Raw genomic sequence first — 27,504 nt, 5'->3', positions numbered from 1 at the left:
AACATATATTTTAATTACGCTACATAATTAATATATAATAGCAATACTATAAATATACTGTTTCCTTATTTCTTTGAAGCTTTCTGAGCAGCTTTGGTGACCTTACCAGCCTTTTCAATCTTAGTCACAGTTTTAATAACACCCACAGCAACAGTTTGTCTCATATCACGAACAGCAAATCGTCCCAATGGAGGATATTCGGTAAAAGACTCAACACACATAGGCTTACTCGGGGCCATATCAACAATACAAGCATCACCCGACTTCACATACTTAGGATTGTCCTCAATCTTTTTGCCAGTACGTCGATCAATCTTCTCCGTAATATTAGAAAACTTGCATGCAATATGGGCAGTATGACAATCCAAAACAGGTGCATAACCAGCACTAATTTGACCAGGATGATTAAGAATAATGACTTGAGAAACAAAACCTTCACAGCCCTTAGGTGGATCATTCTTAGAATCACCAGCAACATTTCCACGGCGAATCTCCTTAACAGAAACATTCTTAACATTAAAACCAACATTATCGCCGGGCAAAGCCTCCGTAAGCTGCTCATGATGCATTTCAACGGACTTTACTTCAGTAGTTAAACCAGAAGGAGCAAATGTAACAACCATTCCCGGCTTCATAACACCTGTCTCAACGCGACCAACAGGAACTGTTCCGATACCACCAATTTTATATACATCCTGAAGAGGAAGACGAAGAGGCTTATCAGAAGGACGAACAGGAGGATCTATGCCATCGATTGCATCAACTAGAGTTTTCCCCCTTAACGTACCACTTTTGCAATCCTTAGTCCATCCTTTAAACCATGGCATATTAGGAGATTCCTCTAACATATTATCACCGTGCCATCCAGATATAGGAACGAACGGAACAGTTGCTGGATTATAACCAACTTTTTTAATAAAACTAGAAGTCTCTTTAACAATTTCATCAAAACGACTTTCAGACCAATTGGTAGTGTCCATCTTATTAACACAAACAATAAGCTGTTTAACACCCAAAGTATAAGCAAGAAGGGCATGTTCACGAGTTTGGCCATCTTTAGAAATACCAGCCTCAAATTCACCAGTACCACTGGCAATAATAAGAATGGCACAATCTGCCTGAGAAGTACCGGTAATCATATTCTTAATGAAGTCACGATGCCCTGGTGCATCAATGACAGTAACATAATATTTAGAAGTTTCAAATTTCCAAAGAGCAATATCGATAGTAATACCACGCTCTCGTTCCGCTTTCAACTTATCAAGAACCCAAGCATATTTAAAAGAGCCCTTCCCAAGCTCAGCTGCTTCCTTCTCACTAATAAAAACACTTAATGCATCTTAAAATATATTTACAATTTTACTTACAATTTTTCAATAGTACGTTTGTCGATACCACCACACTTATAAATTAAATGCCCAGTAGTAGTAGATTTTCCTGAATCAACATGTCCAATGACAACAACATTAACATGAGTTTTATCCTTTGCCATTTTTTTTTTAATATATTTTTTTCAAAAAAATATCTAATTATTATATTTAGATATTTTTTTGAACGTCGATATTAATTCAAAAAATGACTGTTTTTATTTTTTTAACCTAATTTTTTCAGGTTAAGAACAAAAAATACTTAACATTAAAATGTTTAGAATATACAACAAAAACATAATTTCTTATAACAGCTAGTCCATATAACTACTTATTTATGAAAACTATCAGAAAAATCTGCGCTTCGAAAACCAATTCAATATTATATATATATAACCATCATAATTATTCTAGAAAACGATTTATTTCAATACTATTATTTTAAAGCTACAATGTTTAATATTATCATCTATATCATTATTATTACATATCTTTAATATTTTTTTAAAAAAATAATTATAAAAATAAGACGTGCTATCATATTTTTATTGAAACTAAATCTATTTATCTAAATTTAAACACACCATCATTCATTTTAGGATATAAACTGATATATTGACAAGATAAAGAAGAATCAAAATAATATCCTATAACAAATTAAATAAATCGAAATTAATAAAATATACAAATTATACCTTCAATAAAACCATCATTACGCCGAAGACAACAAAAATATGAACCAGATGTTGCAAAATCACTTTCAAACATGGAAGGCCCAATAAATTCAGATTCTAGTAAAACATTAATATTATTTTTAAAACTATTTATATATAAATTATTTGAAAGACTCATACCTTTCCAGCGCATAAATATATATTTGCTACAAATATCGATAATTTTATCTTTTGCAAAAAGCAAATTAAAGAATCTAATAAAAAATAAATTATAACAATAAGAAACAATAATATAACATACTCATAATCATCCATCCCTTTAAATGGCTCCAACTTACGCCAATAGGCAGCATCTGTCTTCCAAGCAATATCTCTTTTAACTGCTAACAAATTATAATAACTGACGAAATCAACTATTTCACCATCCCACCATATAATAATACTACTTCTATTAAAATCAATATCAGATGTATCAAACATTTCTATTTGTCCCGAAACGGACATTTTAGAAAAGTTAATATCCTGAATTATAACTTTAATTTTTCTTTCATCTCTAATGTGGGATGATTCAGATAAAAAAATGGAAGGCTGACCAGGGAGAATTTGAATACCTTGAAAAATAGAGCCTGATTTAAGCCAACTTGTATATTCAATTTTTGTGCAATCATCAGTAGATGAAATATTATGAAAATTTAATTGATTCCTTGTCAAAGAAGAAATAAGAGTATTCTCCAAAAAATTCAATACTTCTTCTAAATAATGCGAAGATCCTTCACGATCAAAAGAAATAACACCTCCTGAAAAATAGTTCCTACGACGACCAGAATAACGTTCAAATGCTGAACTAATATAATCATAATCAAGTGATCGTAATGCGTTTCTCATATAATAATGATCAAAAGTATTAATTCCATTATTGCTAAATCCATTACTATCCACCACTATTGCACGCAATGCAGATAAACGTATAGGGAAATGATCAGCACTATTATCAAAATTTAAAGAATTTTCATCCGTATCACCATGCTGTAATTCATCATTTCTGTTTACTTGAAACCATTGATTAGATCTTTCATTACGATTCCGTATGCGGCGATGACGCTGAAAAATGGAAGATCGAGGATACTCTTGAATGGATCTGTTATGTTCAAATGCTAAACCTCGTAAAAATAAAAATTTTATCATGAAACTACCTACCAGTAGACATATAGAAAGGTGCTCTCATAAGTTTCCTTTTAAAAACTAAGCAATATTTAAATAGAGAATCCAGGAAAAACAAATATAAACTTAAATATAGACAACAAACTGTTATATCGTACCCAGTATTTCCTACTGATATACTAAAATTAGGAGATTAAATGATACTCAAAATACAGAAGAAGAAATAACAGTAAAATAAAATTGATATTCAATGTCTAGAGCCTAGTAGCAAAAACAATAAAAGTATCAATAAATATTAAATTAAATTTAACCCATTAAATAGTCTAAAATGTTTATAAAAAACCAATACAGGGATTAATATACCTTTAAAATAGATGTACATCAATAAATATTCCTAAAACAATAATATTTTTTCTCAACCCTACGATTGTTTTTCAAATTTAAGGACTTTGAAATCTTAACGATAAAACTCGAGTCCAAATTAACTCTTAAAATTTAAGCATATATACATATATAAATAAGTCTTAAAAATGAAAATTATTTCTAAAGATATTTAATATAAATGTTTTAAAACATAATTTTTATATGCTTAAAGATATATAATTTTTGATAAAAATATTTAAAATCTATATCCAAAAGAATCATACATTTTTAAACTATATTTTTCAAATACAAAATAAATAACTGTTCAATAAAATAATAAACAATTTGTGATAAATACCTGTATATCTATATTTTTTGAAAAAAATATTAAACTTAATATGTTACCAAAGATACTTTACAACACTGATAATAAACTAATAAATAAGTAATAATTCAAGATATTTTTGGAAAATGCATATATATAAATATAAGTCTAAACATATTCCATTTCATCTAAGTTAATTTTTTTGGAAATATTATTGATACTTTCTTTTTTTAACATCATTAAAAAATTCTAACATATGATCTACAATAAATTTTCAAAAATTTATTATTATTATTAAACTTAATACTATTATCAAACAAAATCCTATAAAATTACGAAAGTGTTCATTAACATAACATTAAAAAAATAATAAATACAACCAAATAATCAAAAATAAAAATTTCAATAATTTAATATGCAAAAATACAAAATAAATATATAAAATTCAAAAAAATATATCAATAATATTGTTATCAATACATATTAAGCATCAATATTTCCTTATAAAATCCAAATAAATCTTAAAAATTTCATAAATTTATATATATCATTTAATTTTACTAAAGTGTAAAAATAATTGTAGAAAAACATGAACCATAACCGCCACCAAAAGAAAACGTAGGACCATCTATAGACGAATGATATATAAGATCTAATTAATTAATTTTACAAACCATTATATATTTAAATTAACCTTCAGATGAAAATTTAAAGATCAATTCTTCTTTCGTCCAATTGCAACTTGTTATTATAAAAAATCCACCTTTTTTAATTAATTTCTTTATACGTGCAGGATACAATAAACATGCTCTAGTATCTCTAATGATTTCATCATTAAGTGATATAGAATCAAAAGTACCCTTATCAAAGATAACATCCCATTTCTCATTAAAATAGTCTTCAGAATTCAAAATATCTAGAGTTTCAAAACTAATATTTTTTATTCCTCGTTCATTAGCAATAGTTTTTGATAATTGAATAGCAACATCTGAATAATCTATTCCAACAAGAATACAAGAACTATAACCTTTACTACTCAAAGAACACAAAAAATGACCATTTCCAGAACCAATATCAAGAATTTTAAGATCGGGTTGCGGAGATATATTATTTTTTAACCAGTTGATTATTTTATTTTCTAAATCTTCACCAAACCTATAATACAATAAAAAACATGATATCTAAATACATATAAAAATAGAAACCATATTTCCCCATAATCCTTAAAACTTTCAAAATTTTCACGCTCATTTTTAAAAACAAAATCCCAACTCGAACAATTAGCCATAAAAATACGCTATAATAAAACAAAAAAACATACTATTTTCTTGTTCCAAGAAGAGATGGCTCAAGCTCATCAATAGACATAATCCCAACAAACTAAGTTAATATTAAATAATTTTAAAGTTACATAAATAAAATTCTAAATCGAAATTACAATTACGATAATTTATTTAGAATCATAAGTGCATTATTTATAAAATCCCTCCAATCTTGGTCATTTAACATCATTATCGTTGAATTCATAATACTGAATTCTGAAGAAAGTAATTTTAATTCGACTCTTCTACCAGTCATCATATTTCCCTCTATAGTCAAAAAACGAAGTAAAAATTTATTTAATTTAAAATCAATTTGATTTATATATTCCATTCTTATAAGAATATACTCTTTTACTTTAGAAATATCTTCAGATTCAGAAGGGATTTCAATAGATAAAGTAGGTGATATTCCTAATTTATTACTTGTTATACCAATTTGGATCATATTTAAATATTCCATTAACAATTTGTTATTCGGATCCAAAAAAGAAAATGTTTTTCGAGAAATACGTAAATCACTTCCACTACAAAAATTAATCTTACGAAAAAAAAGAAAAAATCAAGTTAACCATTCAGGAAGAAGAACATCTAAAATACTTTCGCAAGATATGTATTTTACAATAGTATTACAAATGCTACCTTTGTTATCCAATTCCAAATCAATTTCAATGTAAGAATTATCTAAATCAGAACGAACCCAAGGTGATGATACAAATTTTAATCTTAAAGTTTTTTTATAAAATTTATCTAAAAACCCATCCTTATAACAAGATTTCAGTTTATGAATAAATGGAAATCCACGAGATATACTATTTTATATTAAATCCATGTAAAACAAAAAACAATTATCAACTTAGAGCAAAATATTCTTCGAATTTCATCATTCTTTACATTTTTTTCAAAATGTTGCCCTAATTGAAAAAAGGAAAACTGTTTATATATATTTTCCAAAGAACAATCATGCAAAACATATCCAAAACTAAAAAAATATTAAAAATAATAGCATATAAGGTGAAACATACATAATATCATATTGTACTTTTGCTTTAGGAAAATTATTTGAATAAACCATATGATTATCAAGAAATTTACGAGTATCATAAAGCGTTGAAATAACATTAGAATTTGATTTCAAAAAGCCATTTTCTATCGCTATATAATACTCATTTTCTAATAAATTTTTAACATTTTTATCTTTAGGAAAAAAATTATTTCTATTAATATATTAAAACTCAAAAAAAAATATAAAAATAAATCATACTCATTTCTATGGATTATAGTTTTCCATCTAGCCCATTTTTTTCCTCTTAAATACCAAGGTAAACTGAATTTTTCTCCAAAATAATAAAACGAATTATTATTCGATGAATTATTATAAATAAGAGAATAACTTTTAGAATCATTAGAAATTAAAGACATAGATATCAACATCTTCGCATTATCTAAAGACTCTAACTCATTTCTTAATACAGTAATCCTAATCTAACAATCATTAACAAAAGAAATATATGAATAATTTACCCTATTTATATCAATTTTTTCAATAAATGTACCAGATAAAGAAGATATTTCAGAAATATATCTATCATCAAAATATTTAGGCATAGAAAAGCATCTAATATCTATATCTTCTATTTTTATATCCTCTTTAGAATCAACTTATTTTTCTTTAACAACAAAAACACTACCTTAGCCATCTGAACTATCCTTTCTTCAACTCTTTCAATATTAGATTTTAAACCTTCTACTTGAAGAATTGATTTATCAAAATCAATATATATTTTAGCTTGATAATTACGTGCCCATTGTTGCAAAACATATTTATCTTAAAACGTTAGAATCCCTAAAAAACTTGATTCCTAAAATACTTGATCTAGTCATAAAAAATAAATCCCTTTTATTAACATGAATTTCTAATAAGATAAAGACCAAAAAATAAACCAATTCTAATACTACCTTTAACCATAAGAATATCGGAACAAATATTATCTGAAATTTTCAATTCCCATATTTCCTTAAGAATTGCCTCTATTAACTGATCACAACTACAACGTGAAATATTCTTGAGTCCATTAAGTTTTGCATATTTTTGAATCTGTTTTCTATTAAAAGAAAATTTCATATTTTTTATTATTTGATTAAAAAGATCTAAAGAAACAAAAAGATGACTAGGTTTCATTGAATCAATCTCATTTATCGATGTATCATCCATTTCATCTGGGTAATCATAAATAAGTTTTCGTGAAAGTAATTCTAAATAATTTTCTTCTAATGGCTGAACTAAGGGCTCTGAATTAGACTGAATTTTTGATTTATGATTTCGAAGAACAATAATTGACTTTTCTTTGGGAAAAAAATCTGAAAAAATATCACTCTTATGGGATTTACTATAATTTTTCCATAATAATTTATAAATAAAACAAAAAGATCTCAATTTCGAATTCAAAGTATACCTCATAATATTTAAAATAATATCAATTAAATTAAATAAAAAAGCACATATATCCCTTTAAACCACCATTCCAATTATATTAAATTAGAATTTCTGTTAAATATTTTTTTACTAAAAATATATTTTAATTATCGTAAAATCTGTTTATAATAAAAAAATGCAACATTTTAAAATAAGGGAAACAAAAATTTAAAATTCAGAAATAAATTAAACCTAAAATAACTATTTCTAAATATTTTTTATAAATGAACATATTTTTCAAAACAAAACATACAAAGCTAGTTTTAAGATGCTATCCTAAAAGTCAAGCCTCTGAACATAAACCCAATTCGTCTGAATTATCATATTTATGCTACTATGGATTTACAAGACCAAACAAGCTTCGAAAAGTAGGTCTTTTTTTAGAGCGCAAATTATCTAAAGATGTATATCGTAGAAAGCAAGGGTGAGTTCATTGAATTTAGTAATCATATATTAATAAGAATATCTAGGGATATAATTGTTTCTTTATATATATGCAAAGCACTGATAGAAAGATGTCATAAGGACTTAAATCTTTATGCAGCAAATATTGTTAACATATTAAATTCAGTTCTTCGATCTGGAGATGTTGAGGCTATTGAACATAGCATTGACTGTGTATTTTTATAACCACGTGAACTATATAGTTTCCTAACTATTTTCAAGTTTACATCCTTTATTTCTCATCACAATGGACTAATATTATCATCTGATGAAAATTATGCAAAACAATTTAATATCCTTATAACAGCTTTTGTAGATTTTGCTATGGCACAAAGTGGTCCTAAAATGACAAGGTTTGACTATTAATAACGTGTAAGTTGAATACTTATTAGTTAAAGATATCGTCTTGTTGGAATGCAAGCAGCTCAGGCTATTACTTCATCTGAAGCTATTCAAAATTCAAATTTACTCTATTTGACAGCAAAAATTATTCCCGGTATTTTGCACAATCTTCAACATAAAAATGAGGATTTTTTATTGCGTTTTCAATCTAAGTAAATAATAAAAAATATTTAATAGTTAAAATTAATTATTTTATAAGAACAGAAAATTTTCATACAACAGAAAATCATATTGATCCCGTTCCATACACTAATCAAGCTATTAATGAGGATGATCAGTCAGAGGACGAATTAAATGAAATATTAGCTCTTGAAAACCTTAAACGTATATATGAAATTAACGATGGTGCTCATATTAAAAATGCAACATTAGCCTTAATATCTCATATTAGAAGCTTAACAAAAAATAAGTCAATTATAAATTGGGCAGTCACACTTATAACAATGATTACAAGATGGACGCATGTTCAGTATAGATACATAATCCTTATAATTACAGTAGAAATCCTTGAATCATTACCAGATAAAGATATACCATCAAAAGAATATTTTCTTCTCACATCTCTTATACATGCTTTACTTTCATCAAATGTAAATCTAATTGGTCTTTCAGTTATGGATATTATACATGCTTTAACAGGAAAAATTATTGGACAAATTAAAGAACTTGATACTCCAAATACGGCAAGGCTTTCAAAAGTAATACTTTCAAAAAGATCATATCTTGTCGAAGGAAATATTATAGAAGGACATAAATTTAACTCTGAACAAAGAGAATTTTTTATTTCGGAACTTATACATTGTTTAGGCGCATTGGCGACACATATTTATTATAGAGACCAAATTACAGACATGACAGCATCTTTTCTAAACTGTCTTAGACCCTTCTCTAATGCATCTTCAGCATCTGCTAATGAAGTAAGAATTGGAAAATTATTAGCTTTAGCAGCAGTTAGAGAAATTTTTGTAATTGTTAATTTAAAATGTAATCAAAGTGGCGTTTCAAGATCTAGAGTTTCCTTAAATATATGGAATTATACAGCAGTGGTATTAAAAGATAGCGATCCTAGTAGTTTATCCAATACATTGAAAAATACATAACTAACTTAACAGTATTGCGTTTAGAATATATATCAGTTTTAACGACTTTTCTTAATATTGAATTCAATTCTCCTGACGAAGAATCTCTTTATAGTTTTAATGTAAGAATATTATGCAAAAAATTATTTTCTAATATCATTTTAAGACATCTAAAACATCATTTTCTAGTTATCTTCAATCACTTTATTCATATATATACATATATTTTCTCTTATCTAATAATACTGAAACAGATTATCAGGCGATACAATATCTTTTATTTATTTTAACTGAAAAATTTGGACTCAAAGAAACAATAAGGCTTATTCCAGTTATATTACGTCTTCAACAGTTCATAGATGAAGAAAATATAAATTTATCATCACAGCAAAAAAGCACTATATTAAGTATTATTATATGGTATATGATAATTGTTTCAAAAAAAATAAATAATCAAAAACTTTTTGAAAAAGTAAATGAAGTAATAATAGCAATTTTTCAAATAACAATTGCATTAATTTTCTTAAGGAAATGAACAAGAGAAAATTAGACAAATCATGGCCTGATTTTATTACATTGCATCCTTCATTTATGCCATCATCAATATGTTCACCACAACCACTTTCAAAAACTATCACACCTTCAAAACCATTTTTAAATAAAGAAGAAATAATTAATATTTTAGTTCTTTATACACCTAAATTCCCAGAAAATGCAAAAAAATATATCACGGAAACTTGGACACCAGAATCATCATTAATTTTAGGTAAAAACAAGAATTTTTTTATTAATTATGCTTATAAGATTTCTATAGAAGATTTTTCTCGATCAGATCCTCTCGTAGGAATGGATTCAGTAAATTATAAAAAGCATTTATCACCGTCTAATTCTTTATCACAAATTGCATTAAACCAAGAAGAAATTCCGCAAAATCATATATATTCTTTAAAAGCAAGCTCTTTAAAACGCACATTAACAGAACCAAATATCAACAATATAAAAACATCCTTTGATTTTTCAAAAAATAAATTGAATAAATTTAAATCATCTGATAAATTCATACAAAAAGATGCAGATAAATTCGATCAAAATACTATACAAAAAATAGATATGAATAAACTCCTTGACAATATTAGTTTGAAAGCATTATCAAATTCAAAAAAACACTCAATAAGTGCATGCGCACCATATGCTTAATATAAATATACTTTAATTAAAATCTTTATTAATTTCATAATTATTTAAATTCCCATTTATCTAAGAATAGATTAAAACAAATGCTAAGACATAGAGAAGGAAAAGACTATAGTAAATAACCCCCATCTACCCAAGAGTGTTCCATAACGATCAAAAATAATTTCTAATATATTTGCTGACGAATAATCGACATTATTAGGCGCCTTCGTAATTAAAATATCAAGATCACTTAAATATGGCCATGTTGTCCCCAATGCTGGCTTCAATTCAGTTGAAGAAAATGCAGAAAAATTTGTTGAATGTAGTTTCACTGTAGAATTAATGAGAAGAACAAGAACTTTTCTATTCTGACAAGAAATATGATGTAAATTACGAAGTAATGAAACCATTATACTATGTCCTAATGAATGATAAATAGAAATTAAACTATATTATTAATTTAACCTTTAACTTGCTCTCGTTGCATGAGAAAACTAAGAGGATTTGTAATATTATCTATTACAATAATACCGGGTATAAGATCATGATTATCAATAGATTTATTAACAAGATGATGAAATTCATTTGCACCGTCCATAACCCCCCATATGTCAAAAGCACGAATAATTCCTATCCTTTCAAGAAAATCCGATTCATAAACATAATTTTTTTGTTGTGCAATATCTATTAACCTTTGTACGGAAAATGTACCTGATGTATCAATCCATATCACACGAGCATTTTTACATAATAAATAACTACAAACAACTGAATATGCAATCTAAATAAAAATATTAACATCATAAAAAATATAAAGTCAGGAAATTAATACAGTGGTTTTCCCAATTTCTGATGGCCCAGAAATCGTAATAATACGACCAGTAGGAAATCCTCCATTTAAAACATCATCAATCCTACTCTTATCAACTATATATCTAAAAAAACGTATACTATACGCAGAGCACCCAATATTAACCATAAAATCAGATAACTGACAATCCATATCACCACGAATAGATTTAGCAGCACAGCTAGGAACAATTACAATATTAATCAATTCATTTATTTTCTAAAAATATAATTAATATGAATTTATATTATAATATATTTCCCTAACATCTAATGGAATATCAATTCTTTTAGATATATATTCAATATCAGAAAGAAGTAATTCGTCATCTATAATCTTATAGATTTTATAAAATCAAATATTCTTACCTGTAAATATCTGAATATTAGATAACATTTTAATAATTTCATAATATTCATCAAATCCTTTAACAAGAACATCAAGAGCTACCATTTTGTATAGTAACAAAAATCAAAAACCTCAGAAACAACTTAAATGTTATTTGCTAAATTATAAAAATATTTTCTAAAACATATATCCTGAATCAAAAAACCCTATAAATAGTATTTCCAAAGTAAATATGATGACTATTTATATATTTTTTTAAACAAATAATAGATACAAGTAGGTATATCTTGTAAATTATCATCTAACAAGGGTATAACCCTAAATAGTCACATCAAGAAAATTCAAAGATCGGTACCTTAAGAATAGAAGAACATTTTTTAATAGAATTATCTAAAATGTTATTTCAAAAAGAGCCCATAATAATTGACGGGAAAGGCCATCTCCTTGGAAGATTAGCATCAGTTGTTGCAAAACAGCTTTTGAATGGGCAAAAAATTGTAATTGTGAGATGCGAAGAAATTAATATTAGTGGCGAAGTAAAAACTTATTTCATTAAAAAATCAGAAATACTAATGAATAATATTTAGTTTTTTAGAAATAAATGTAGTCAAAGTAATCATTTTGTTAAAATAATCTTAATTTTTCTTAGTAAAAATGCACGCCTTTCTTCGTAAACGAACACGATTTAATGCTACTCGTGGTCCTTTTCACTTTAGAGCACCTTCACAAATAATGTACAGGGCTATTCGTGGGATGGTTCCGCATAAATTGGCTCGGGGAAAGATTGCTTTAGAAAGACTTAAAGTTTTTGAAGGGATTCCACCTCCATATGATAAGAAAAAAAGAATGGTTGTACCAGATGCTCTTCGAGTATTAAGACTTAAACCTGGACGTAAATTTTGTGCTGTTGGGAGGTTGTCAAAAGAAATCGGCTGGAAATACGAAAATATTATATCTAAACTTGAAGAAAAACGCAAAATTAGATCACATGCTTATTATATTATGAAAGCTACTAAAGAAAAGAGATTCTTCGAAGCAAAAAAGAATGTATCTACCAGCAAAATTTTAGAAGAATTCGGCTATTAAATTGCCTAATAACTTTTTTGAATTGACTAAATAGCATTTTTTTCATAAATGAAAATTATATATTAATATATATTTGAATTATCAATAATAATGCAGATACTCATAGTATTTATGCCATATTCCCATTTATACGTAAATCTCATATAATTTAATAAAAATAATACTAAATCAAAACTTATTAGCCTTCTCTCCACCTATATCCACACTTTGTACACTTGAAAAAGCATTATAAAAACATAAATATAAAAAAAGCTAACCTTATAAAATGTAGTCATAGGTTCGTCTGCAGATCTAATTTGAATTTGAAAAAAATATGCTTTTAAACCTCCACAATCACTAGCAGGACATTGTGCTTTTAAATCTTAAATTTATATTTTATAATATTAGAAAAAAAATACCATCTGTTTTATCAACATTATCCCATGCCTTCTCACCACCTAAGACATCATCTACTTCTTTCTGTTTCATCATTCTTTTTGAATATAGCTATTTTATCTCAATATTTATAAGTAATAAATCTGATATTTACATATCTATCTATAGGGAATTCATAAGGACATGTTCTACATTCAAATCTATTATATCCTGCAATTGAGGTTCCAACTAAAAGATGATTTCCACAAACTGGACAAAATATCATTTAACAAAAATGAGTAAATTCTTTTAAATAAATTAAAATTTCAAAATAAACTATTTGATATCCAAAACAATAGCACCTCCAAAACAATAGCACTTCTAAAACAATTAATACAAAAAAACAATATTTTTAAAATTAATATTCATAAAATATCGATAAGTTTTTCAACTATATTATTTTAATTATGGAATATGATGGCGCATCACCAAGTAACTATAAAATATATCATTAAAAAATATTAATTATGTATTTTTTTAGGCGAAATTTTACTTGATGCATGTCATAAAGAAAATCCAAATTTACTAAATCAAATATTAGATGATCCATCTACTGATATTTTTCTTATAAATAATTCAAGAGATGGACTAGGTATGCGATTTACAGTAAAATGATCTAGAAGACGTATTATATAGGAAATACTTCCCTTCATCTTTCAGTACAATATGTTTGACTCTAAAAATAAAAAGAAAAAATTAAATTGAAATAGGGTTCTATTGCATGTTTGAATATATTATTAGATGTTGAGAATCTGGAAATAAACAGCAAAAATTTCTTAGAAGAAAATACACCTTTGCATAAAGCGGTAGAATACCAATATAAAGACAAAGATATAGCACTAGAAATGGGTATTTATTTTTTTAATAAACATCTGAATTATATTCCTGACTTTGAAATAGTAGAGTCTCTTATTGATGCAGGTGCTGATCCAAGGTATAAATATAAATATGTTTCTATAAAATATATAATTTCTAGAATCAAAAATAAAATGAAACAAAAACCTATTGATCTCGTAGACCAACGACACACTAGCATAAGAGATGTACTTAAAAGAGCAGAACTAGTATATTTTACTAGTAAAAATGATATACAAAGTACAGACAATGAAAGCGAAGCCTTTTCAAGTGATTCATAATCCTATATATTATCATAACTAAATTTAAATAATAAATAAAAATATTCCAAAACATGATTTTAATGATATATATCATATCATTATTATTAATAACAATTGTTCAGCCTTGAATATTTATTCTTCTATATAAATTATATCTTCATTCTATAATTGTTAACACATTTATTAGATTTTATCAAATAATGAAACATATAAATTCCCAACACTATTCTAACTTATTTCTAATAAATATCTACTTAATATAATTTAAACTGGAAATTTCATTAAAAATATGTTAATATTCTTTTAGATAAGTTTAAAAGTTTTAAAAAATTTAAAAAAAAATATCCAAAATAATTTAAAACAAAACATATTATATAAAGTGGTTCATACAAGTCAATTACAATAATTTATTATTATAAACAAGACAATTGCTTCTCTATTATCATTATTATTAAAAAATCTATATAAAAGAAGGTAAATTGCAAAATCACTATTCTATAATTCAAAATAACTTTGGAAAATTACATCTTTTTTAAACAATAATAATTTATTCTAAGATATTGTTTTTGAAAAAAGTGTTTTTCCAATATTAAATACAAACGAAAAAATCTAAACCAATAATTCATAAATTGAATTGCATGTTTAAAATCATATAGACTTATCAGAATAAATCTTCCAAAATAAATGTAAAAGTAATCGAATTTACATTTCTATCAATAATGTCTCATGAATCTATTATTTACAAAACCTAATAAAAAATTATAAAATTCATTGTGCCATAATTGCCATATTAGCAAAAAATCTGACATCAGTATCTACATCACTACTTAATTTTTCTAACGATGGCTTAATTTGTGCATTAAACAACTCTACACCTTCAGGGGAGTCCTTTAAAACATCAAATAAAACTTTATAAGATTTAGCAACGTTAAATCTAATATTCGGAATTTTATCATCAACTAAATTATTTACTGTGGGTAAAATATAGTTTCTAACTATATCCACACCTAAAACAGGAGCAAGAGACTTTAAAAATGTAAATTTGTGATAAAATCAAAAAAAAAAAACTTACAACAATAGCAAATATGGTCGTCATACGATAAAGATAATTTTCATGATTTCCCATAGAAAGAACACGAGGAATTATACTTTTCATTGCCCAGGAAACACCAAAGACTTCAGTTAATTTTCTAAGATTTAAAATAGCAGCTTCTCGAATAGAAAAAACACTATCGCCTAGCCAAGACATACAAAGCTCAGTTAATTTTTCATCGAAAAAATCAATACCAAGCTGACTAGCTAATAAAGGTATATATTCAATAATTGCCAACCTAACCCTCCATTGCTTATCTTCTGCAAGTGTTACTATAGCAGGAAGAAGAGATTGAGAAAGCAATTCAATGCCAATAACTATGCAAAGCTTAATATTATTATAGATACAAACACAAAACCAACCATTATTAACTTGTTCAAGTTTTGATATAATATTAAGTCTAACATCAGGAAATTCATCTTTTAGTAATTGAAGAAATATAGGAAGAAGATGTTCTATAGTACTATAAAATTTCAGTAAAAAATATACTATATAATTATCTTACAATTCTCTTCCCAACACCGGGGAAAGTAAACTAATTTGTTTTCCCCATGCAGCTCTTACATGCTGAGAAGGATCTGTTGTTAAATCCCTTACAACGGGAAGAATTTCATTCAAAACAACTTGACAACTCACATATTTGCAGAATCCTTTCATTATTATCAGAAAAAACATAACACAAAATATCAATATAAATACCTGGAATCTGACCTACAATTGCTGTTCTTACCTCAGCCTCTATATCTCTAAGCAGTCGAAGAAAAGCAGGAAGTAAATCTGAATCAATTATTTCTTTACCAATTGCATCAGCAAGCTAAAAGTTTATTTAAATAAACAAATATATAATATATATATATGTGTTTACCTTATTAAAATTATCAGCAACAATATACCGCACTCTCCAACTCTTATCAGAAAGAACATTTCTTAAATTCTGAAGCAAATAGTAATTAATATCTAACGAAGAACCGAGAATTTTTGCAATTGTAATAAGAGGTTCAACAGATAATAATCTTACAGAATCCTGATCATCCGATGCAATAACATTAAAAACAGGAATCATATCCTCAATAACTTGACTTTTATTCATTTGAAGCACAAATTTCTATAATAAAATAAGTATATACGCACACATATATTTAAATAACATACACAAAAATTTATTGCAGCAACTCTTCGGACCATGGGCGTATCATCAGAACATAAATAACCGAAATTCCTGCGAAGTGAATCTTGAATAGATTTTGATGAGCGTTTATATACACTTGTATACAAGCCAGTTGCAGAAGTTCGAGAAGTAAACCATTCTCCTGAACTTAAACGATTAATAAGAGGAATCATATATTCTTCAATTTGCTCAGTTGTAAAAAACTCAGCTATTTTATTAAGAGAATCAACAGCCTGTAACATATTTATAACAGCATAAAAAATATTAAAAAAAACCTTATCTCTAACAAGAGGCTCCTCAACAGCTGAAAGACTTTCAAGAGGACTAAGAAGTATATGTGCATACTGAGGCCCACCTATATATTGAACAAATTTCCCTAGTTCTTCCGCCAGAGCGGATAAAACTTCATCATCATCATCAATAGACTCTAAACATACTATTAAATAAGAAAAAAAATATCCATTTATAAACCGTCTAAAAATGGAACCAATTCATTTCTTGTTCTCTCTTGCCCAAGGGCAAGTGCAATTGTAGAAAGCCTTCGAATTGCATTAAGACGAAATGTCACATCATCATGCTAGTTATACATAAATATGTACGAAATTTAAACAAAATCTTTCTTATTTACCTTTAATTCGTCGATCAATACTGCTATAGGATATAAAGCATTTGGTTGAACCTAATTATTTTTATTATTTTTTAACACGTTTTAAAAGGACAAATCCTACTATTTCACTTTTCATTTTTTAAGATAAATACTTAAGATATTCAATATTTCAAACTCTAAGTCTTATCAAATCAGTTTCGAATTTTCTGAAAAAAACCTTGTAAAATATCAAAAATATAAAAATGCCCACAATAAATATAGATAAAGAGGTGAATGATTAATATAAACATTATATAATATACTAATTTTTTTTAGGACTTATTTAATGCACTTAATCATAATTATAGTAATTTTGTTAATATATAAAGATAAAAAAATTAATATAATCAGCAATAAAAGAATTTAGCGAACTTTGTTTTAATTTTGGACTAGAATTAGATGAAGATGTAAAATTCTTTAGGTTTTTATTATTTAAAATTAATTATAGACATATGAATCAGAAGCTATTGAAGAAACCCTAAAACGCCCTCAACTTAAGATTGAGGTTCCAGCAAATAGGTTTATAACCATTACTTGTTAACAGAAACATTGAAATTCATAATAAATAGATGTGATTTGCTTTGTCTTGAGGGAATTGCAAGTGCACTTAACATTTTTCTTGGACATCAAAAGGCACCGCAATTCAGACTTTCCAAACCTAAAAACCTTCAGATTCTTAAAGTATCAAAAGAGGTTAAGTGCTTTTTGGAAGTTTTCTATATTACTTATTTTTAAAAGACAGAAAAAATTCGACCATTTGTTTCTGCAGCTATTTTGAGAGGACTTCATTTTACTAAACGAAGATATGAAAGCTTTATTTCCTTGCAAGACAAGTTACATTCAAATATTTGTAGAAACCGTAGCTTAGTTTCAATTGGAACACACGACTTAGATACTATTCAGGGTCCTTTTTCATATGAAGCTCATAAACCTGAAGAAATCAACTTTATTCCTTTAAATCAAAAAAAGTCAATGGATATGGATGAACTTTTTAAATTTTATGAGGTATATTAATATATTGTCTCTTTAAAACCTATTTATTAGATACAGAATGATAAACATCTTGGGAAATTTCTTCATTTGATTAAAGATTCACCTGTTTATCCTGTTATTTATGATTCAAATAGAGTTGTATGCTCATTACCTCCTATCATTAATAGTGAACATAGTAAAATTACTTTAAATACAAAAAATGTTCTTATCGAAGTAACTGCAACTGATCAAACAAAATTAGAAATCGTAACAAACATTATGGTAGCTATGTTTTCATGCTATTCAGAAGAACCATTCACGTAATGCTAGTTTATATATGTATGATATATTTCTAATAATATCTAGTATAGAACCTGTCCAAGTAGAATCACCACACAATCAGTGCTCACGAATATGGCCAAATGTAAATCAAAATATAAAATATGTTGAAATTTCATATATTAATTCATGTTGTGGTTTTAATTTATCTTCAAAAGAAATCTCCAAATTATTAGAAAAAATGGGTCTTTCATCAAAACAATCTATAGTTAATTCAGACTTATTAGACGTTTTTATTCCTATAACACGCCCAGATATATTGCATCAATGTGATATCATGGAAGATATTGCAATTGCTTACGGATATAATTCTTTAAAAAAAACATTTCCTAATAAAATCGTTACTACAGGTAAACCTTTATCACTTAATAAATTATCGGATATTATTCGCATGGAATGCTCTATGGCGGGTTGGTCAGAGGTTATGTCTCTTATTCTGTCTTCTCATGATGAAAACTTTAAATATCTCGGCAAAACAGACGATTCATTAGCTGTAATTTTAGAGAATCCTAAAACAATTGAATACCAAGTTGTTCGAACCACTTTAATACCAGGATTACTAAAAACTATACGGGAAAATAAAAAACATTCTCTTCCTATAAAAATTTTTGAAGTATCAGATATTGTGTTAAAAAGTGATGATGAAGAGACATTTTGTAAAAATAAAAGACTATGGAGTGCAGCATACTTCTCAAATACGTCTGGGTTTGAAATCATACATGGTCTTCTTGATAGAATTATGAGTATGTTAAGTACTAATAAAGTTGCACCAGAAAGCAAAGATCCTGGTTATTGGATTCAATGTTCAGAAGGTTATTTAGGTACAATTTATACATCTAGCTAATAATATACTAGATTCTATATTTCTTAAGGGGAGGTGTGCTAAGATCTTCCTACGACTTGAAAATATGTCAGAAGTTAATGTAGGAATTTTTGGAATTATTCATCCAAATGTTCTCAAGGCATTTGAAATACCATTTGTTGGTTCTATTTTAGAACTTGATATAGAAAAGTGGCTATAATCTTTTTTATTAATATATTTAATTTTTAAAATTTCAATCTTTTTAAACAATTTTTAATATATCGAAAATACCAAATATAATTTATGTTCAAATATTACCAACAAGAATTAGAAAATACTAATAAATCTAAGTATTTAGGGATCACTAAACCTTATAAATAAACATATAAATATGGAGACTTATATGACATTAGTTTTAACAGACTCTTATTTAATCGGTACATCATAGATTTCTGATTTTTCTAAATAAAATATTTTAATATATGTTTTTAACAATATTTGCAGGTGCACAAGTTTTGGCATGGTCTTTAAGAGATTCAGGATCTAAAAAACATCTTACTGCACTAGTTACAAAAAATACACTTTCAGAATCCACTCTTAAGGCATTAGAAGTATATATCCTTAAAAATATAAATGCAAAATAATAAATCTTTAAAGGAAGTATATGATGAAATAATAAGCGTAGATCCTATTTATAGCAAAGATATAGACAAACTTTATCTTATGGGAAGACCAGACCTTCGTTCTTCTCTTACAAAAATACATGTTTGGAATCAAGAAAAATTTAAAAAAATCATATATTTAGATGCAGATACGATCTGTTTAAGAAATATAGATGAACTATTTGATCTAGATACTGATTTTGCAGTAAAAAAATATTTATTTCTATCAAAAAATGACATTTAATTAGGCAGCTCCAGATGTTGGTTGGCCAGACATTTTCAATAGTGTTTGTTCCAATATATATTTATCTAAACATAATATTTTTATAGGGAGTATTTGTTACTAAGCCGAATATTTCAGTTTATAATTCGCTTCTAAGTCTTTCAAAAAATAACATATCATTTGATGGTTTAGTATTCTATATTTATTAGTTAAAATTTTTTAACAAAAATTAATTCAGGAGGAGATCAAGGCCTTCTTAATTTTTACTTTCCTAATTGGAAACGATTGCCTTTTACATATAACGTAGTACCATCAACATCTTATCAGTAAGTTTATTATATAATCAATAACAGATTTAAATCACAAAAAAAGATATTTTCCCGCATATTTTCATTTTAGATCCAAAATATCAGTTATACATTTTGCAGGGGTAAAAAAACCTTGGATGCTAAATGAAGATAGAGTTAACTGTAAACCATATAATGAATTAATTGAAAAATGGTTTTCTATATACAGAAGTCACACAAAGTCTCAAGGATTTCTTAATGATTTGTCTTTTGAAAGAAAAATACATTTAAAAACAGAAAAAACTATTGAAGGTCAAAAATCAGAAGAAACTATCAATAAAAACAACATATCCTATGAACTATTAACTCGAAAAATTCCTTCTATATATGCTAGAATGGGATTTGATCATAAACAACTAGACAAACAAGATTTATCTTCAATTTTATCTAAAACAACATTTTTTTACAACTCTAATTATGAAAACCAACAGAATAGATTGTTCAACTCAAATAAATTACTATTTATACCACAACCTCCACTATTAATACCAAGTTATCTAGAAGAAATCGAAGAATATAATATATATAGAAAAGAAACAGAAGAATTTAATCCATATGAAAATGAGGTTCTTCAAATAAAAAAGATACACCCGTTTCCTTGGAGAAAACAAAAAAACGAAGCTACTAGAATATTCATAGATGACGATCAAGAAAATAAGATAGATATGTTAAAATATGATATAAAAATAACGAAGAAAAATGTATTTTTACAATACAAAGCAGACGAAATGCCAATTTCCGAACTTTGAAAATTTATACAACTTACCTATACATGCTACATCTAGTATCTCAAAAATTCTAATCAGATACAAAATAGGGCAAAATATAAAATTACTATCATTTTGAATATTATTTAATATTTTTTAAATATTATATCATAATATGAAATACGAAAATTAAATTATGTACATGTATTTAAAATAAATTATTAATACCTAGACATGTCATCACTTCATATTCAACTATAATTATCATAACATATAATCATCATAATTTACTTTTAAAATATATATATTTAAAATTTTACAAATCAAAACTTTAAAAATCCTTATTACTCTGATTCATATTTTTTCTTACATTTTTGTTCTATATCCTTCCAAATCATTATTCTTTCTTGTTCTGTAGATGAATTTTCTGATGGAGATTTATACAAAGAAATATATTTTTTTGAACATGGAAATTCCTAAAAAACATTATGTTATACTCAAAATATCACAAAAACATACTGTTATATAATTTAAATCTACTTGACACTGATGAATAATATTCTCTAACTTTTTTCTTTCATCTTCATCATTAGCCTCCATAAGCTGCTTTTGAGCCCTCTTTAAATAACGGGTCGCCTTCTTCTTCTCTATTAATTTTAATCAGAAACTAATATATACACCTATAGACAAATTTTACCAAAAAATCTTACCATCTTATATTTTTCTTGCAAAATATGCTTTTTTTTCGATTCTTGAATCATTTTAAAATCAAAATATAAACTCTGGAGTTCTCTTTCTATATTCAATTGCACATCTGCAGGCATTGATCCCTTTATATATTCAATCAACTCCTCATTTCATAAAAACATATATACCCTTCTAACAAGACGCTCAAGGTCTCTAATTTTTTTCTTTAAACGACATAATCCTCCTGTTCCAGAATTTTCAGACCGAAATCTTTCATGTTTTTTATTAATATTTTTTCTCTTTTCCTTTATCCATTCAACATTTTTTTGAACCATTTTTTTAGACGTTCGAAATTAACTTAATTTAAGAGATCTCTCTTCCCTTAAAATAATGATAGATTAAATAAGAAATGAGTGAGAAATCTATTATAAAACGGGTCCCATCACTTGGATATGATAAGGAAAGTCAATTTGTCTGTACATTTCCTCATAAAAATGAGATTCATCTTTACACGGTTAATAACCAAAATAATGGATATTCTTTAACTTGTTTAAAAAATAAAATACCTTTTATTAAGTGTATTGACTGTTCTCCTTCTCAAAAGAATATGGTAGCGGTTGGTAAAACAACGGGTGATGCATTACTTTTATATTTAGATAATGAAAAACCACTGATTCAATTTCCAATCAAACAACAACGTGCCTGTAATGCTATTGCATTAAATACACTCGGAGATTTAGCAGTTGGGCTGAAGAAGATGAAAAATGAACCATGTATTATGATTTGGGATATTCATCAGGATGCAGAATTAAATAATAAAATATCACCAGTTCAGCAGTTTGCAATATCAGAGCAAGCGTTTTCTCTTTCATATTTTCCGGATTCACCAAAACAATTAGTGTCAGGATTAGATTTACGGTCAATCAAAATATTTGATTTGAGAGAAAAATCATCTACATTTATGATAACCGTATATTCAACCAGATTTATACATAGTATTACTATTGATCCAAAAAATCCAAACTATTTTGCATCAATTTCTGATGAGGGTTTAATATCAATTTGGGATAGGAGAAAGAGTTCTAACGGAGAACCTTGTTTATTGTTAAATCGAGGAGCAAGCCAATCTTCTCGTATCATAGATCTTAAATTTACTGGAACAAAGTCTGGGCAGCTTTCCGGGCTTTCAAAAGGGGGTATTATAAAACTTTGGGATATAAATTATAATCATGATTACTATAATGATTTTATTTTATTTAATAATAAAAAAACATCAGAAATAACCGAACCTTCAGCATTTACAAAAAGTAATTCACTTTCTTTAATGTATTTACGTAAAGGTATTTTTTATTTCATAGGATAAAAACAAATAACAGTTATAGGATCTACAAAATCTAGCGAGAAAATAATATCTTTTGATTATATTCCTAGCGAGCCATACAAAAATTATCAATTTTATTACATAAGATCAGATGATAAGATAGGAAAATTAAAAATACGTTCTTCCTGTGATACTGTATCAATAAATAGCCTTAACGATATAATAATAAGTGAAAAAATTAATCTTCATTTATCACAGAAAAATAAAGATACAGTACTAGCAAAAAATAAAATTGAAAACGAAGATAATAAGAGCCAAATATCAGAATTTCTATCCATAAATATGGAAGAAAATTTATCTAATAATCAAATTGAAGAATCAGAAACATACCCTTTATTTTCAAACTCAAAAATTGATCAAGAATATGATACAGAATATAGTTTTAATATACAAGATATTTTGGAAAACGATATATCATATTTAATGTACAAAAGAGCAAAAGATGGTTATGGAATGGAGGTGATTTTATAAAATTAACATATATTTAATGCTAATTATAATTCTAGCCAGCAAAGAATAAAAAAATTTTAAAAAACACATATCTTCTTGATCTGTGGACCTGGATTAATAGTATTATATTTTATATACTTATTCAGACTTACCTTAGTGATAGATGCAGAAAATTTGGCATTAGAAAACAAAATGATTTCAAGCGATTTTGATCTAAGTTATCAAGGAGTGTATAACATTTGGCACAATATTCCGCGTAAAAAGACAAGACTTGCAAAAAGATATTAATTAAATTATTTTAGATCCTAAATCATCAAAAAAATACGATGAAAATAATGAAAATAGCTTTAAAAATTCATATACCATTGCAGTAAAAGAAATAAACGATAGACTCAAAAACAATGTTTTTACTTCTGTTACTTCAAAAATGGAAGTACGCAAACTAGCCTTATTATCTTGTGGATGGAATATTTCTCTTGAAAACTTAGATGACGAAATAAAACAGTAGGCATAAATATAGTCATAAACATATCTAAATATAATAAGACTAGAAGAAAAGGGACTATATAGTAAAGCAGCGTGTAGAGCTTTATTTCATAACAACTTTAATCGCACAGTTCAAGTATTATCAAAAGGAACAGAGAAGCATCGTTTAATATCAACTGCAATTGCAGGATTTTCAACAAAAAATAATATAAATAATACCATGTGGAAAGAGATGTGTAGAAAAATGAGTACAGAATTAGACGATCCTTATCTTCGTGCTATTTTTGCATATGTTTCAAATGGAGATTGGCGTGATGTTTTAGATGAACAAGGATTACCTTTAAAAGAAAGAATTGGAGTAGGACTAAGATTTCTAGATGATGATGATGTATAATTACCTATTATTCTCTTTTAAACAAAATCTAATGATATTTTTAAAAGTTTTCTTTTTATTTAAACGACGTCGTCAAAAATGTCATTAATACCGGTGATTTAGAAGGAATCATTCTTACTGGAATAAGTGTTAATACAATAAATTTAATAGAGACATATCTTAATCGTACATCGGATATTCAAACAGCAGCTCTTGTTTCTTCATTTTGTATTCCTAAATTTATTGATCAAAGAATTTTAATATGGATTGATGAGTTAGTTGTCATTTTATTTCCTTATACGTATTATTTTAACAATTATTTTAATAGTTATCGTCAATTACTTAATAGATATAGTTTATTTTATTCAAGGGCAACATTTGATATATTAAGGAAAAAATATTCCAGAAATTCAGAAGAACTTTTAATTCATGAGGGACAACAGCAAGTATATTTACGATGTAATTTCTGTAACAAGGTTTTTTTATTATTTAATTTGATAATTTATTCATTTTTTAAGAGTATTACACATAAACCTATAACTTCAAAACATCATACAAATGTTCGAAACTCTAATATCCCTTCAACTGGAAATATTCAGAAGGTTTATTTTATTATATTTTTAAAAATCATTTTATTTATTTTTTTAGAGCACTCTTTGTCCTGCTTGTAATAAATCCCTTCCACGATGCGCAATTTGCTTACTTTCTCTTGGAACATCATGTAATCTTGCTGATAAGAATATAAAAAATCCTCAAGATTTTGAAAGATTATTCGAGAAATGGTATATTTATATAAACATATTTTTCAAGTTTAATATAACTCATTTAAGGTTTAATTTTTGCTTATCATGTCATCACGTTTCTCATAACGATCATGCAACAAAATGGTTTGAGACACATTCAATTTGTCCAGTAGCAGATTGTAATTGTCATTGCCGGGAAAAAGACAGAATACCTAAAGTTAGCATATAATATTAACATTTTAACTCAAAATTTTAAAATAAACATATATTTTTTAAAAACAAGATTTTTAATTAAGATTTATCTATTGTTCTATATATATTTTAAATTTCGACTAATTTTCATTTTAAATATTTTTACTTATTAATAAAAAGTTGAATAATTAAGATTATTGCATAGAATTAGGCATTTTTTTGGAGGAGGTTAATAATTAGTCAGATTATAATTAAATATAAATTAAATTAAAAAAAAAATCAGTAAATCTAATGTCTCAAAACCAGCAGAGCAATAATGAGGATTATTATCAATCAGATAGTAAAGAAGCAACATTTTCAGCAAAAGAAAACATTCCTATATGGAAGGAATATATAAAATCTGCAGGTTTTTGTATTAAACACTTTTGGATCATTTTTATTATTGGACAAATTCTTAGTTTGATGATTACAGCATCAAGTATATTTACAGCGAAATTAAGTAGTCATAATATCAATGTTCCTACATTTCAAACGCTTATTAATTACATACTTTTGGGGTCTATTTATAATGCTTTTACGTTTTACTTATATGGCTTTAAAAAATGGGCAAAAATGATTTCAAAAGACGGATGGAAATATTTCATTTTAGCATTTATAGATATTGAAGCAAACTATTTCGTTGTAAAGGTTAATAAGATTGATTCATTTTGTTTTTGAGTAATGTATATAGGCATATCAATATACCAATCTTTTATCTTGCATACTTTTGGATTCTTTTTCAATAATAACAGTTATCGTTTTAAGCTACTTTTTCTTGAAAGTAAGATATAGCATAGCACAAATATCAGGGATTTTAATTTGTTTTGGAGTATATTATTATTTGCATTTATATAGTTTTTAACAATTTAAGGGTATTATAACGCTAACAATAAGTGATTTCAAATTGAATAAATATAATAATTCCACAAATGTCATCAAAGGAGATATTTTAATGATCATAGGGGCATGTTTATATGGTTTAAGTAATGTTTTGCAAGAATTTTTTTTATCTAAACAACCTATATATGAAGTCATAGGCCAATTAGGTTTTTGGGGAATATTTATTGATGCAATTCAGATATCTTTATTTGAAAGAAAACAGCTAAAAGAAATCCAATGGTCTAAAAAGACAATTGGATTTATCTCTGGATATAATATTGCATTATTTACATTCTATTCTCTTTCACCTATTCTACTTAGAATAAGTAGCGCTCTGTTTTATAATATATCTTTACTAACAAGTGATTTTTGGAGTAAGTTTGCATATAAAATATTAGAAAATTTACAAATATTAGGTCTTATCATTGGAATCTATTTATTTCATTATCGTATCTACTGGCTATATTATATTGCTTTTATTCTTGTAATCTTAGGCCTTTTAATATACCATTTATTTTTCAAAGACGAATCAAAAAAACCATGGATTAATTGTAATTGCAAAGAAATTGATGATGTTGAAACGTATGAAATCTACAAAATTTCTAAATAAGAAATATAACTAAAAATATACAAAATACATATTTAGATAATTGTAAATATAAGAGAGATATATATTTTATACTATTATAATTTAATTTAACTATATTAAATAA

The 27,504-nt window shown here is 26.3% G+C and overlaps 15 protein-coding genes across 15 annotated transcripts; 7 read left to right on the top strand and 8 right to left on the bottom strand.

Annotated features, from left to right (window-relative positions):
• Positions 1-19: 19 nt before the first annotated feature.
• Positions 20-1,539, bottom strand: T552_00101 (elongation factor 1-alpha). The gene is made up of 2 exons (XM_018368722.1): positions 1,368-1,539; positions 20-1,317 (listed from the first exon to the last, which is right to left on the bottom strand). Exons 1-2 carry the CDS (start codon positions 1,490-1,492, stop codon positions 66-68), a joined length of 1,377 nt encoding a protein of 458 aa, XP_018227575.1. The 5' UTR covers positions 1,493-1,539; the 3' UTR covers positions 20-65.
• A 346-nt stretch (positions 1,540-1,885) lies between these two features.
• T552_00100 (hypothetical protein) lies at positions 1,886-3,311 on the bottom strand. The gene is made up of 5 exons (XM_018368721.1): positions 3,239-3,311; positions 2,343-3,195; positions 2,222-2,295; positions 2,063-2,158; positions 1,886-2,014 (listed from the first exon to the last, which is right to left on the bottom strand). Exons 1-5 carry the CDS (start codon positions 3,264-3,266, stop codon positions 1,932-1,934), a joined length of 1,134 nt encoding a protein of 377 aa, XP_018227574.1. The 5' UTR covers positions 3,267-3,311; the 3' UTR covers positions 1,886-1,931.
• A 1,139-nt stretch (positions 3,312-4,450) lies between these two features.
• Positions 4,451-5,258, bottom strand: T552_00099 (hypothetical protein; the record flags this gene model as incomplete). The annotated part of the gene is made up of 4 exons (XM_018368720.1): positions 4,451-4,542; positions 4,585-5,045; positions 5,096-5,161; positions 5,212-5,258. 4 exons carry the CDS (start codon positions 5,256-5,258, stop codon positions 4,451-4,453), a joined length of 666 nt encoding a protein of 221 aa, XP_018227573.1.
• A 72-nt stretch (positions 5,259-5,330) lies between these two features.
• T552_00098 (hypothetical protein) lies at positions 5,331-7,670 on the bottom strand (the record flags this gene model as incomplete). The annotated part of the gene is made up of 9 exons (XM_018368719.1): positions 5,331-5,736; positions 5,782-6,021; positions 6,066-6,191; positions 6,235-6,426; positions 6,474-6,694; positions 6,734-6,856; positions 6,901-7,037; positions 7,081-7,125; positions 7,169-7,670. The coding sequence occupies 9 exons, from the start codon at positions 7,668-7,670 to the stop codon at positions 5,331-5,333; spliced, it is 1,992 nt and encodes a 663-aa protein (XP_018227572.1).
• A 193-nt stretch (positions 7,671-7,863) lies between these two features.
• Positions 7,864-10,851, top strand: T552_00097 (hypothetical protein). Its single transcript, XM_018368718.1, has 9 exons — positions 7,864-8,109; positions 8,156-8,303; positions 8,352-8,482; positions 8,528-8,683; positions 8,731-9,599; positions 9,644-9,732; positions 9,777-10,091; positions 10,139-10,376; positions 10,425-10,851. Exons 1-9 carry the CDS (start codon positions 7,910-7,912, stop codon positions 10,805-10,807), a joined length of 2,529 nt encoding a protein of 842 aa, XP_018227571.1. The 5' UTR covers positions 7,864-7,909; the 3' UTR covers positions 10,808-10,851.
• Positions 10,845-12,089, bottom strand: T552_00096 (hypothetical protein; the record flags this gene model as incomplete). The annotated part of the gene is made up of 6 exons (XM_018368717.1): positions 10,845-11,207; positions 11,252-11,567; positions 11,619-11,700; positions 11,743-11,855; positions 11,904-11,965; positions 12,005-12,089. The coding sequence occupies 6 exons, from the start codon at positions 12,087-12,089 to the stop codon at positions 10,891-10,893; spliced, it is 975 nt and encodes a 324-aa protein (XP_018227570.1). The 3' UTR covers positions 10,845-10,890.
• Positions 12,090-12,333: 244 nt separating this feature from the next.
• On the top strand, positions 12,334-13,106 carry T552_00095 (60S ribosomal protein L16). Its single transcript, XM_018368716.1, has 3 exons — positions 12,334-12,520; positions 12,572-12,587; positions 12,634-13,106. Exons 1-3 carry the CDS (start codon positions 12,380-12,382, stop codon positions 13,068-13,070), a joined length of 594 nt encoding a protein of 197 aa, XP_018227569.1. The 5' UTR covers positions 12,334-12,379; the 3' UTR covers positions 13,071-13,106.
• A 96-nt stretch (positions 13,107-13,202) lies between these two features.
• Positions 13,203-13,756, bottom strand: T552_00094 (transcription factor S). The gene is made up of 4 exons (XM_018368715.1): positions 13,600-13,756; positions 13,469-13,556; positions 13,328-13,422; positions 13,203-13,284 (listed from the first exon to the last, which is right to left on the bottom strand). The coding sequence occupies exons 1-4, from the start codon at positions 13,708-13,710 to the stop codon at positions 13,249-13,251; spliced, it is 330 nt and encodes a 109-aa protein (XP_018227568.1). The 5' UTR covers positions 13,711-13,756; the 3' UTR covers positions 13,203-13,248.
• Positions 13,757-13,891: 135 nt separating this feature from the next.
• T552_00093 (hypothetical protein) lies at positions 13,892-14,620 on the top strand (the record flags this gene model as incomplete). The annotated part of the gene is made up of 6 exons (XM_018368714.1): positions 13,892-13,916; positions 13,966-14,076; positions 14,121-14,152; positions 14,195-14,333; positions 14,385-14,418; positions 14,461-14,620. The coding sequence occupies 6 exons, from the start codon at positions 13,892-13,894 to the stop codon at positions 14,618-14,620; spliced, it is 501 nt and encodes a 166-aa protein (XP_018227567.1).
• Positions 14,621-15,325: 705 nt separating this feature from the next.
• Positions 15,326-17,651, bottom strand: T552_00092 (hypothetical protein). Its single transcript, XM_018368713.1, has 11 exons — positions 17,592-17,651; positions 17,492-17,542; positions 17,335-17,440; positions 17,139-17,290; positions 16,848-17,096; positions 16,561-16,800; positions 16,395-16,509; positions 16,201-16,345; positions 16,058-16,158; positions 15,675-16,012; positions 15,326-15,628 (listed from the first exon to the last, which is right to left on the bottom strand). Exons 1-11 carry the CDS (start codon positions 17,604-17,606, stop codon positions 15,371-15,373), a joined length of 1,770 nt encoding a protein of 589 aa, XP_018227566.1. The 5' UTR covers positions 17,607-17,651; the 3' UTR covers positions 15,326-15,370.
• Positions 17,652-17,667: 16 nt separating this feature from the next.
• T552_00091 (phenylalanine-tRNA ligase, beta subunit) lies at positions 17,668-19,879 on the top strand. The gene is made up of 9 exons (XM_018368712.1): positions 17,668-17,739; positions 17,786-17,816; positions 17,861-17,916; positions 17,958-18,028; positions 18,079-18,202; positions 18,248-18,514; positions 18,560-18,801; positions 18,848-19,632; positions 19,676-19,879. The coding sequence occupies exons 1-9, from the start codon at positions 17,713-17,715 to the stop codon at positions 19,840-19,842; spliced, it is 1,770 nt and encodes a 589-aa protein (XP_018227565.1). The 5' UTR covers positions 17,668-17,712; the 3' UTR covers positions 19,843-19,879.
• Positions 19,880-20,104: 225 nt separating this feature from the next.
• T552_00090 (hypothetical protein) lies at positions 20,105-21,651 on the top strand (the record flags this gene model as incomplete). The annotated part of the gene is made up of 6 exons (XM_018368711.1): positions 20,105-20,233; positions 20,280-20,489; positions 20,533-20,571; positions 20,615-20,693; positions 20,746-20,833; positions 20,880-21,651. 6 exons carry the CDS (start codon positions 20,105-20,107, stop codon positions 21,601-21,603), a joined length of 1,269 nt encoding a protein of 422 aa, XP_018227564.1. The 3' UTR covers positions 21,604-21,651.
• A 210-nt stretch (positions 21,652-21,861) lies between these two features.
• T552_00089 (hypothetical protein) lies at positions 21,862-22,616 on the bottom strand. The gene is made up of 4 exons (XM_018368710.1): positions 22,437-22,616; positions 22,259-22,391; positions 22,081-22,208; positions 21,862-22,037 (listed from the first exon to the last, which is right to left on the bottom strand). Exons 1-4 carry the CDS (start codon positions 22,581-22,583, stop codon positions 21,906-21,908), a joined length of 540 nt encoding a protein of 179 aa, XP_018227563.1. The 5' UTR covers positions 22,584-22,616; the 3' UTR covers positions 21,862-21,905.
• On the top strand, positions 22,612-25,956 carry T552_00088 (hypothetical protein). The gene is made up of 11 exons (XM_018368709.1): positions 22,612-23,588; positions 23,631-24,088; positions 24,136-24,199; positions 24,243-24,335; positions 24,382-24,583; positions 24,626-24,953; positions 25,007-25,212; positions 25,267-25,414; positions 25,457-25,540; positions 25,587-25,720; positions 25,769-25,956. The coding sequence occupies exons 1-11, from the start codon at positions 22,658-22,660 to the stop codon at positions 25,908-25,910; spliced, it is 2,790 nt and encodes a 929-aa protein (XP_018227562.1). The 5' UTR covers positions 22,612-22,657; the 3' UTR covers positions 25,911-25,956.
• A 162-nt stretch (positions 25,957-26,118) lies between these two features.
• On the top strand, positions 26,119-27,459 carry T552_00087 (hypothetical protein). The gene is made up of 4 exons (XM_018368708.1): positions 26,119-26,560; positions 26,604-26,741; positions 26,784-27,165; positions 27,208-27,459. The coding sequence occupies exons 1-4, from the start codon at positions 26,165-26,167 to the stop codon at positions 27,399-27,401; spliced, it is 1,110 nt and encodes a 369-aa protein (XP_018227561.1). The 5' UTR covers positions 26,119-26,164; the 3' UTR covers positions 27,402-27,459.
• Positions 27,460-27,504: the final 45 nt, after the last annotated feature.

The sequence above is a fragment of the Pneumocystis carinii genome, assembly GCF_001477545.1.
Source record: "Pneumocystis carinii B80 chromosome Unknown supercont1.1, whole genome shotgun sequence".
Lineage (NCBI taxonomy): Eukaryota > Fungi > Ascomycota > Pneumocystomycetes > Pneumocystales > Pneumocystaceae > Pneumocystis > Pneumocystis carinii.
The sequence above is the reverse complement of the archived record's forward strand: the minus strand, read 5'-3'. Positions and strand labels throughout refer to the sequence as shown.

What these genes read in the sequence shown, in the direction of transcription:
- T552_00101 (XM_018368722.1), bottom strand. Translation starts at nt 1,492, where the DNA reads ATGGCAAAGGATAAAACTCATGTTAATGTTGTTGTCATTGGACATGTT. An exon ending in AAACGTACTATTGAAAAATT is followed by an intron (nt 1,318 to 1,367) that starts GTAAGTAAAATT and finishes TGTTTTTATTAG; the next exon opens with TGAGAAGGAAGCAGCTGAGC.
- T552_00092 (XM_018368713.1), bottom strand. An exon ending in TATTGATCGACGAATTAAAG is followed by an intron (nt 17,441 to 17,491) that starts GTAAATAAGAAA and finishes ATGTATAACTAG; the next exon opens with CATGATGATGTGACATTTCG. An exon ending in ATTGGTTCCATTTTTAGACG is followed by an intron (nt 17,291 to 17,334) that starts GTTTATAAATGG and finishes TAGTATGTTTAG; the next exon opens with AGTCTATTGATGATGATGAT.
- T552_00097 (XM_018368718.1), top strand. Translation starts at nt 7,910, where the DNA reads ATGAACATATTTTTCAAAACAAAACATACAAAGCTAGTTTTAAGATGC. An exon ending in ATTAAAAGATAGCGATCCTA is followed by an intron (nt 9,600 to 9,643) that starts GTAGTTTATCCA and finishes CTAACTTAACAG; the next exon opens with TATTGCGTTTAGAATATATA. An exon ending in TTTTTGAAAAAGTAAATGAA is followed by an intron (nt 10,092 to 10,138) that starts GTAATAATAGCA and finishes AATTTTCTTAAG; the next exon opens with GAAATGAACAAGAGAAAATT.
- T552_00089 (XM_018368710.1), bottom strand. Translation starts at nt 22,583, where the DNA reads ATGGTTCAAAAAAATGTTGAATGGATAAAGGAAAAGAGAAAAAATATT. An exon ending in TAAGATGGTAAGATTTTTTG is followed by an intron (nt 22,209 to 22,258) that starts GTAAAATTTGTC and finishes TAAAATTAATAG; the next exon opens with AGAAGAAGAAGGCGACCCGT. An exon ending in TAGATTTAAATTATATAACA is followed by an intron (nt 22,038 to 22,080) that starts GTATGTTTTTGT and finishes AATGTTTTTTAG; the next exon opens with GAATTTCCATGTTCAAAAAA.
- T552_00087 (XM_018368708.1), top strand. Translation starts at nt 26,165, where the DNA reads ATGTCTCAAAACCAGCAGAGCAATAATGAGGATTATTATCAATCAGAT. An exon ending in GGATTTTAATTTGTTTTGGA is followed by an intron (nt 26,742 to 26,783) that starts GTATATTATTAT and finishes TAACAATTTAAG; the next exon opens with GGTATTATAACGCTAACAAT. An exon ending in ACTAACAAGTGATTTTTGGA is followed by an intron (nt 27,166 to 27,207) that starts GTAAGTTTGCAT and finishes TACAAATATTAG; the next exon opens with GTCTTATCATTGGAATCTAT.
- T552_00091 (XM_018368712.1), top strand. Translation starts at nt 17,713, where the DNA reads ATGCCCACAATAAATATAGATAAAGAG. An exon ending in TGCACTTAATCATAATTATA is followed by an intron (nt 17,817 to 17,860) that starts GTAATTTTGTTA and finishes TAATATAATCAG; the next exon opens with CAATAAAAGAATTTAGCGAA. An exon ending in TTGGATTCAATGTTCAGAAG is followed by an intron (nt 19,633 to 19,675) that starts GTTATTTAGGTA and finishes ATAATATACTAG; the next exon opens with ATTCTATATTTCTTAAGGGG.
- T552_00094 (XM_018368715.1), bottom strand. Translation starts at nt 13,710, where the DNA reads ATGATATTTTGTCCAGTTTGTGGAAATCATCTTTTAGTTGGAACCTCA. An exon ending in AATTCCCTATAGATAGATAT is followed by an intron (nt 13,557 to 13,599) that starts GTAAATATCAGA and finishes GAGATAAAATAG; the next exon opens with CTATATTCAAAAAGAATGAT. An exon ending in TAATGTTGATAAAACAGATG is followed by an intron (nt 13,423 to 13,468) that starts GTATTTTTTTTC and finishes AAGATTTAAAAG; the next exon opens with CACAATGTCCTGCTAGTGAT.
- T552_00100 (XM_018368721.1), bottom strand. Translation starts at nt 3,266, where the DNA reads ATGAGAGCACCTTTCTATATGTCTACTG. An exon ending in TATATTTATGCGCTGGAAAG is followed by an intron (nt 2,159 to 2,221) that starts GTATGAGTCTTT and finishes ATGTTTTACTAG; the next exon opens with AATCTGAATTTATTGGGCCT. An exon ending in TAATGATGGTTTTATTGAAG is followed by an intron (nt 2,015 to 2,062) that starts GTATAATTTGTA and finishes AATTTGTTATAG; the next exon opens with GATATTATTTTGATTCTTCT.
- T552_00095 (XM_018368716.1), top strand. Translation starts at nt 12,380, where the DNA reads ATGTTATTTCAAAAAGAGCCCATAATAATTGACGGGAAAGGCCATCTC.
- T552_00088 (XM_018368709.1), top strand. Translation starts at nt 22,658, where the DNA reads ATGAGTGAGAAATCTATTATAAAACGGGTCCCATCACTTGGATATGAT. An exon ending in AAGATGGTTATGGAATGGAG is followed by an intron (nt 24,089 to 24,135) that starts GTGATTTTATAA and finishes TTATAATTCTAG; the next exon opens with CCAGCAAAGAATAAAAAAAT. An exon ending in CAACTGGAAATATTCAGAAG is followed by an intron (nt 25,541 to 25,586) that starts GTTTATTTTATT and finishes TTATTTTTTTAG; the next exon opens with AGCACTCTTTGTCCTGCTTG.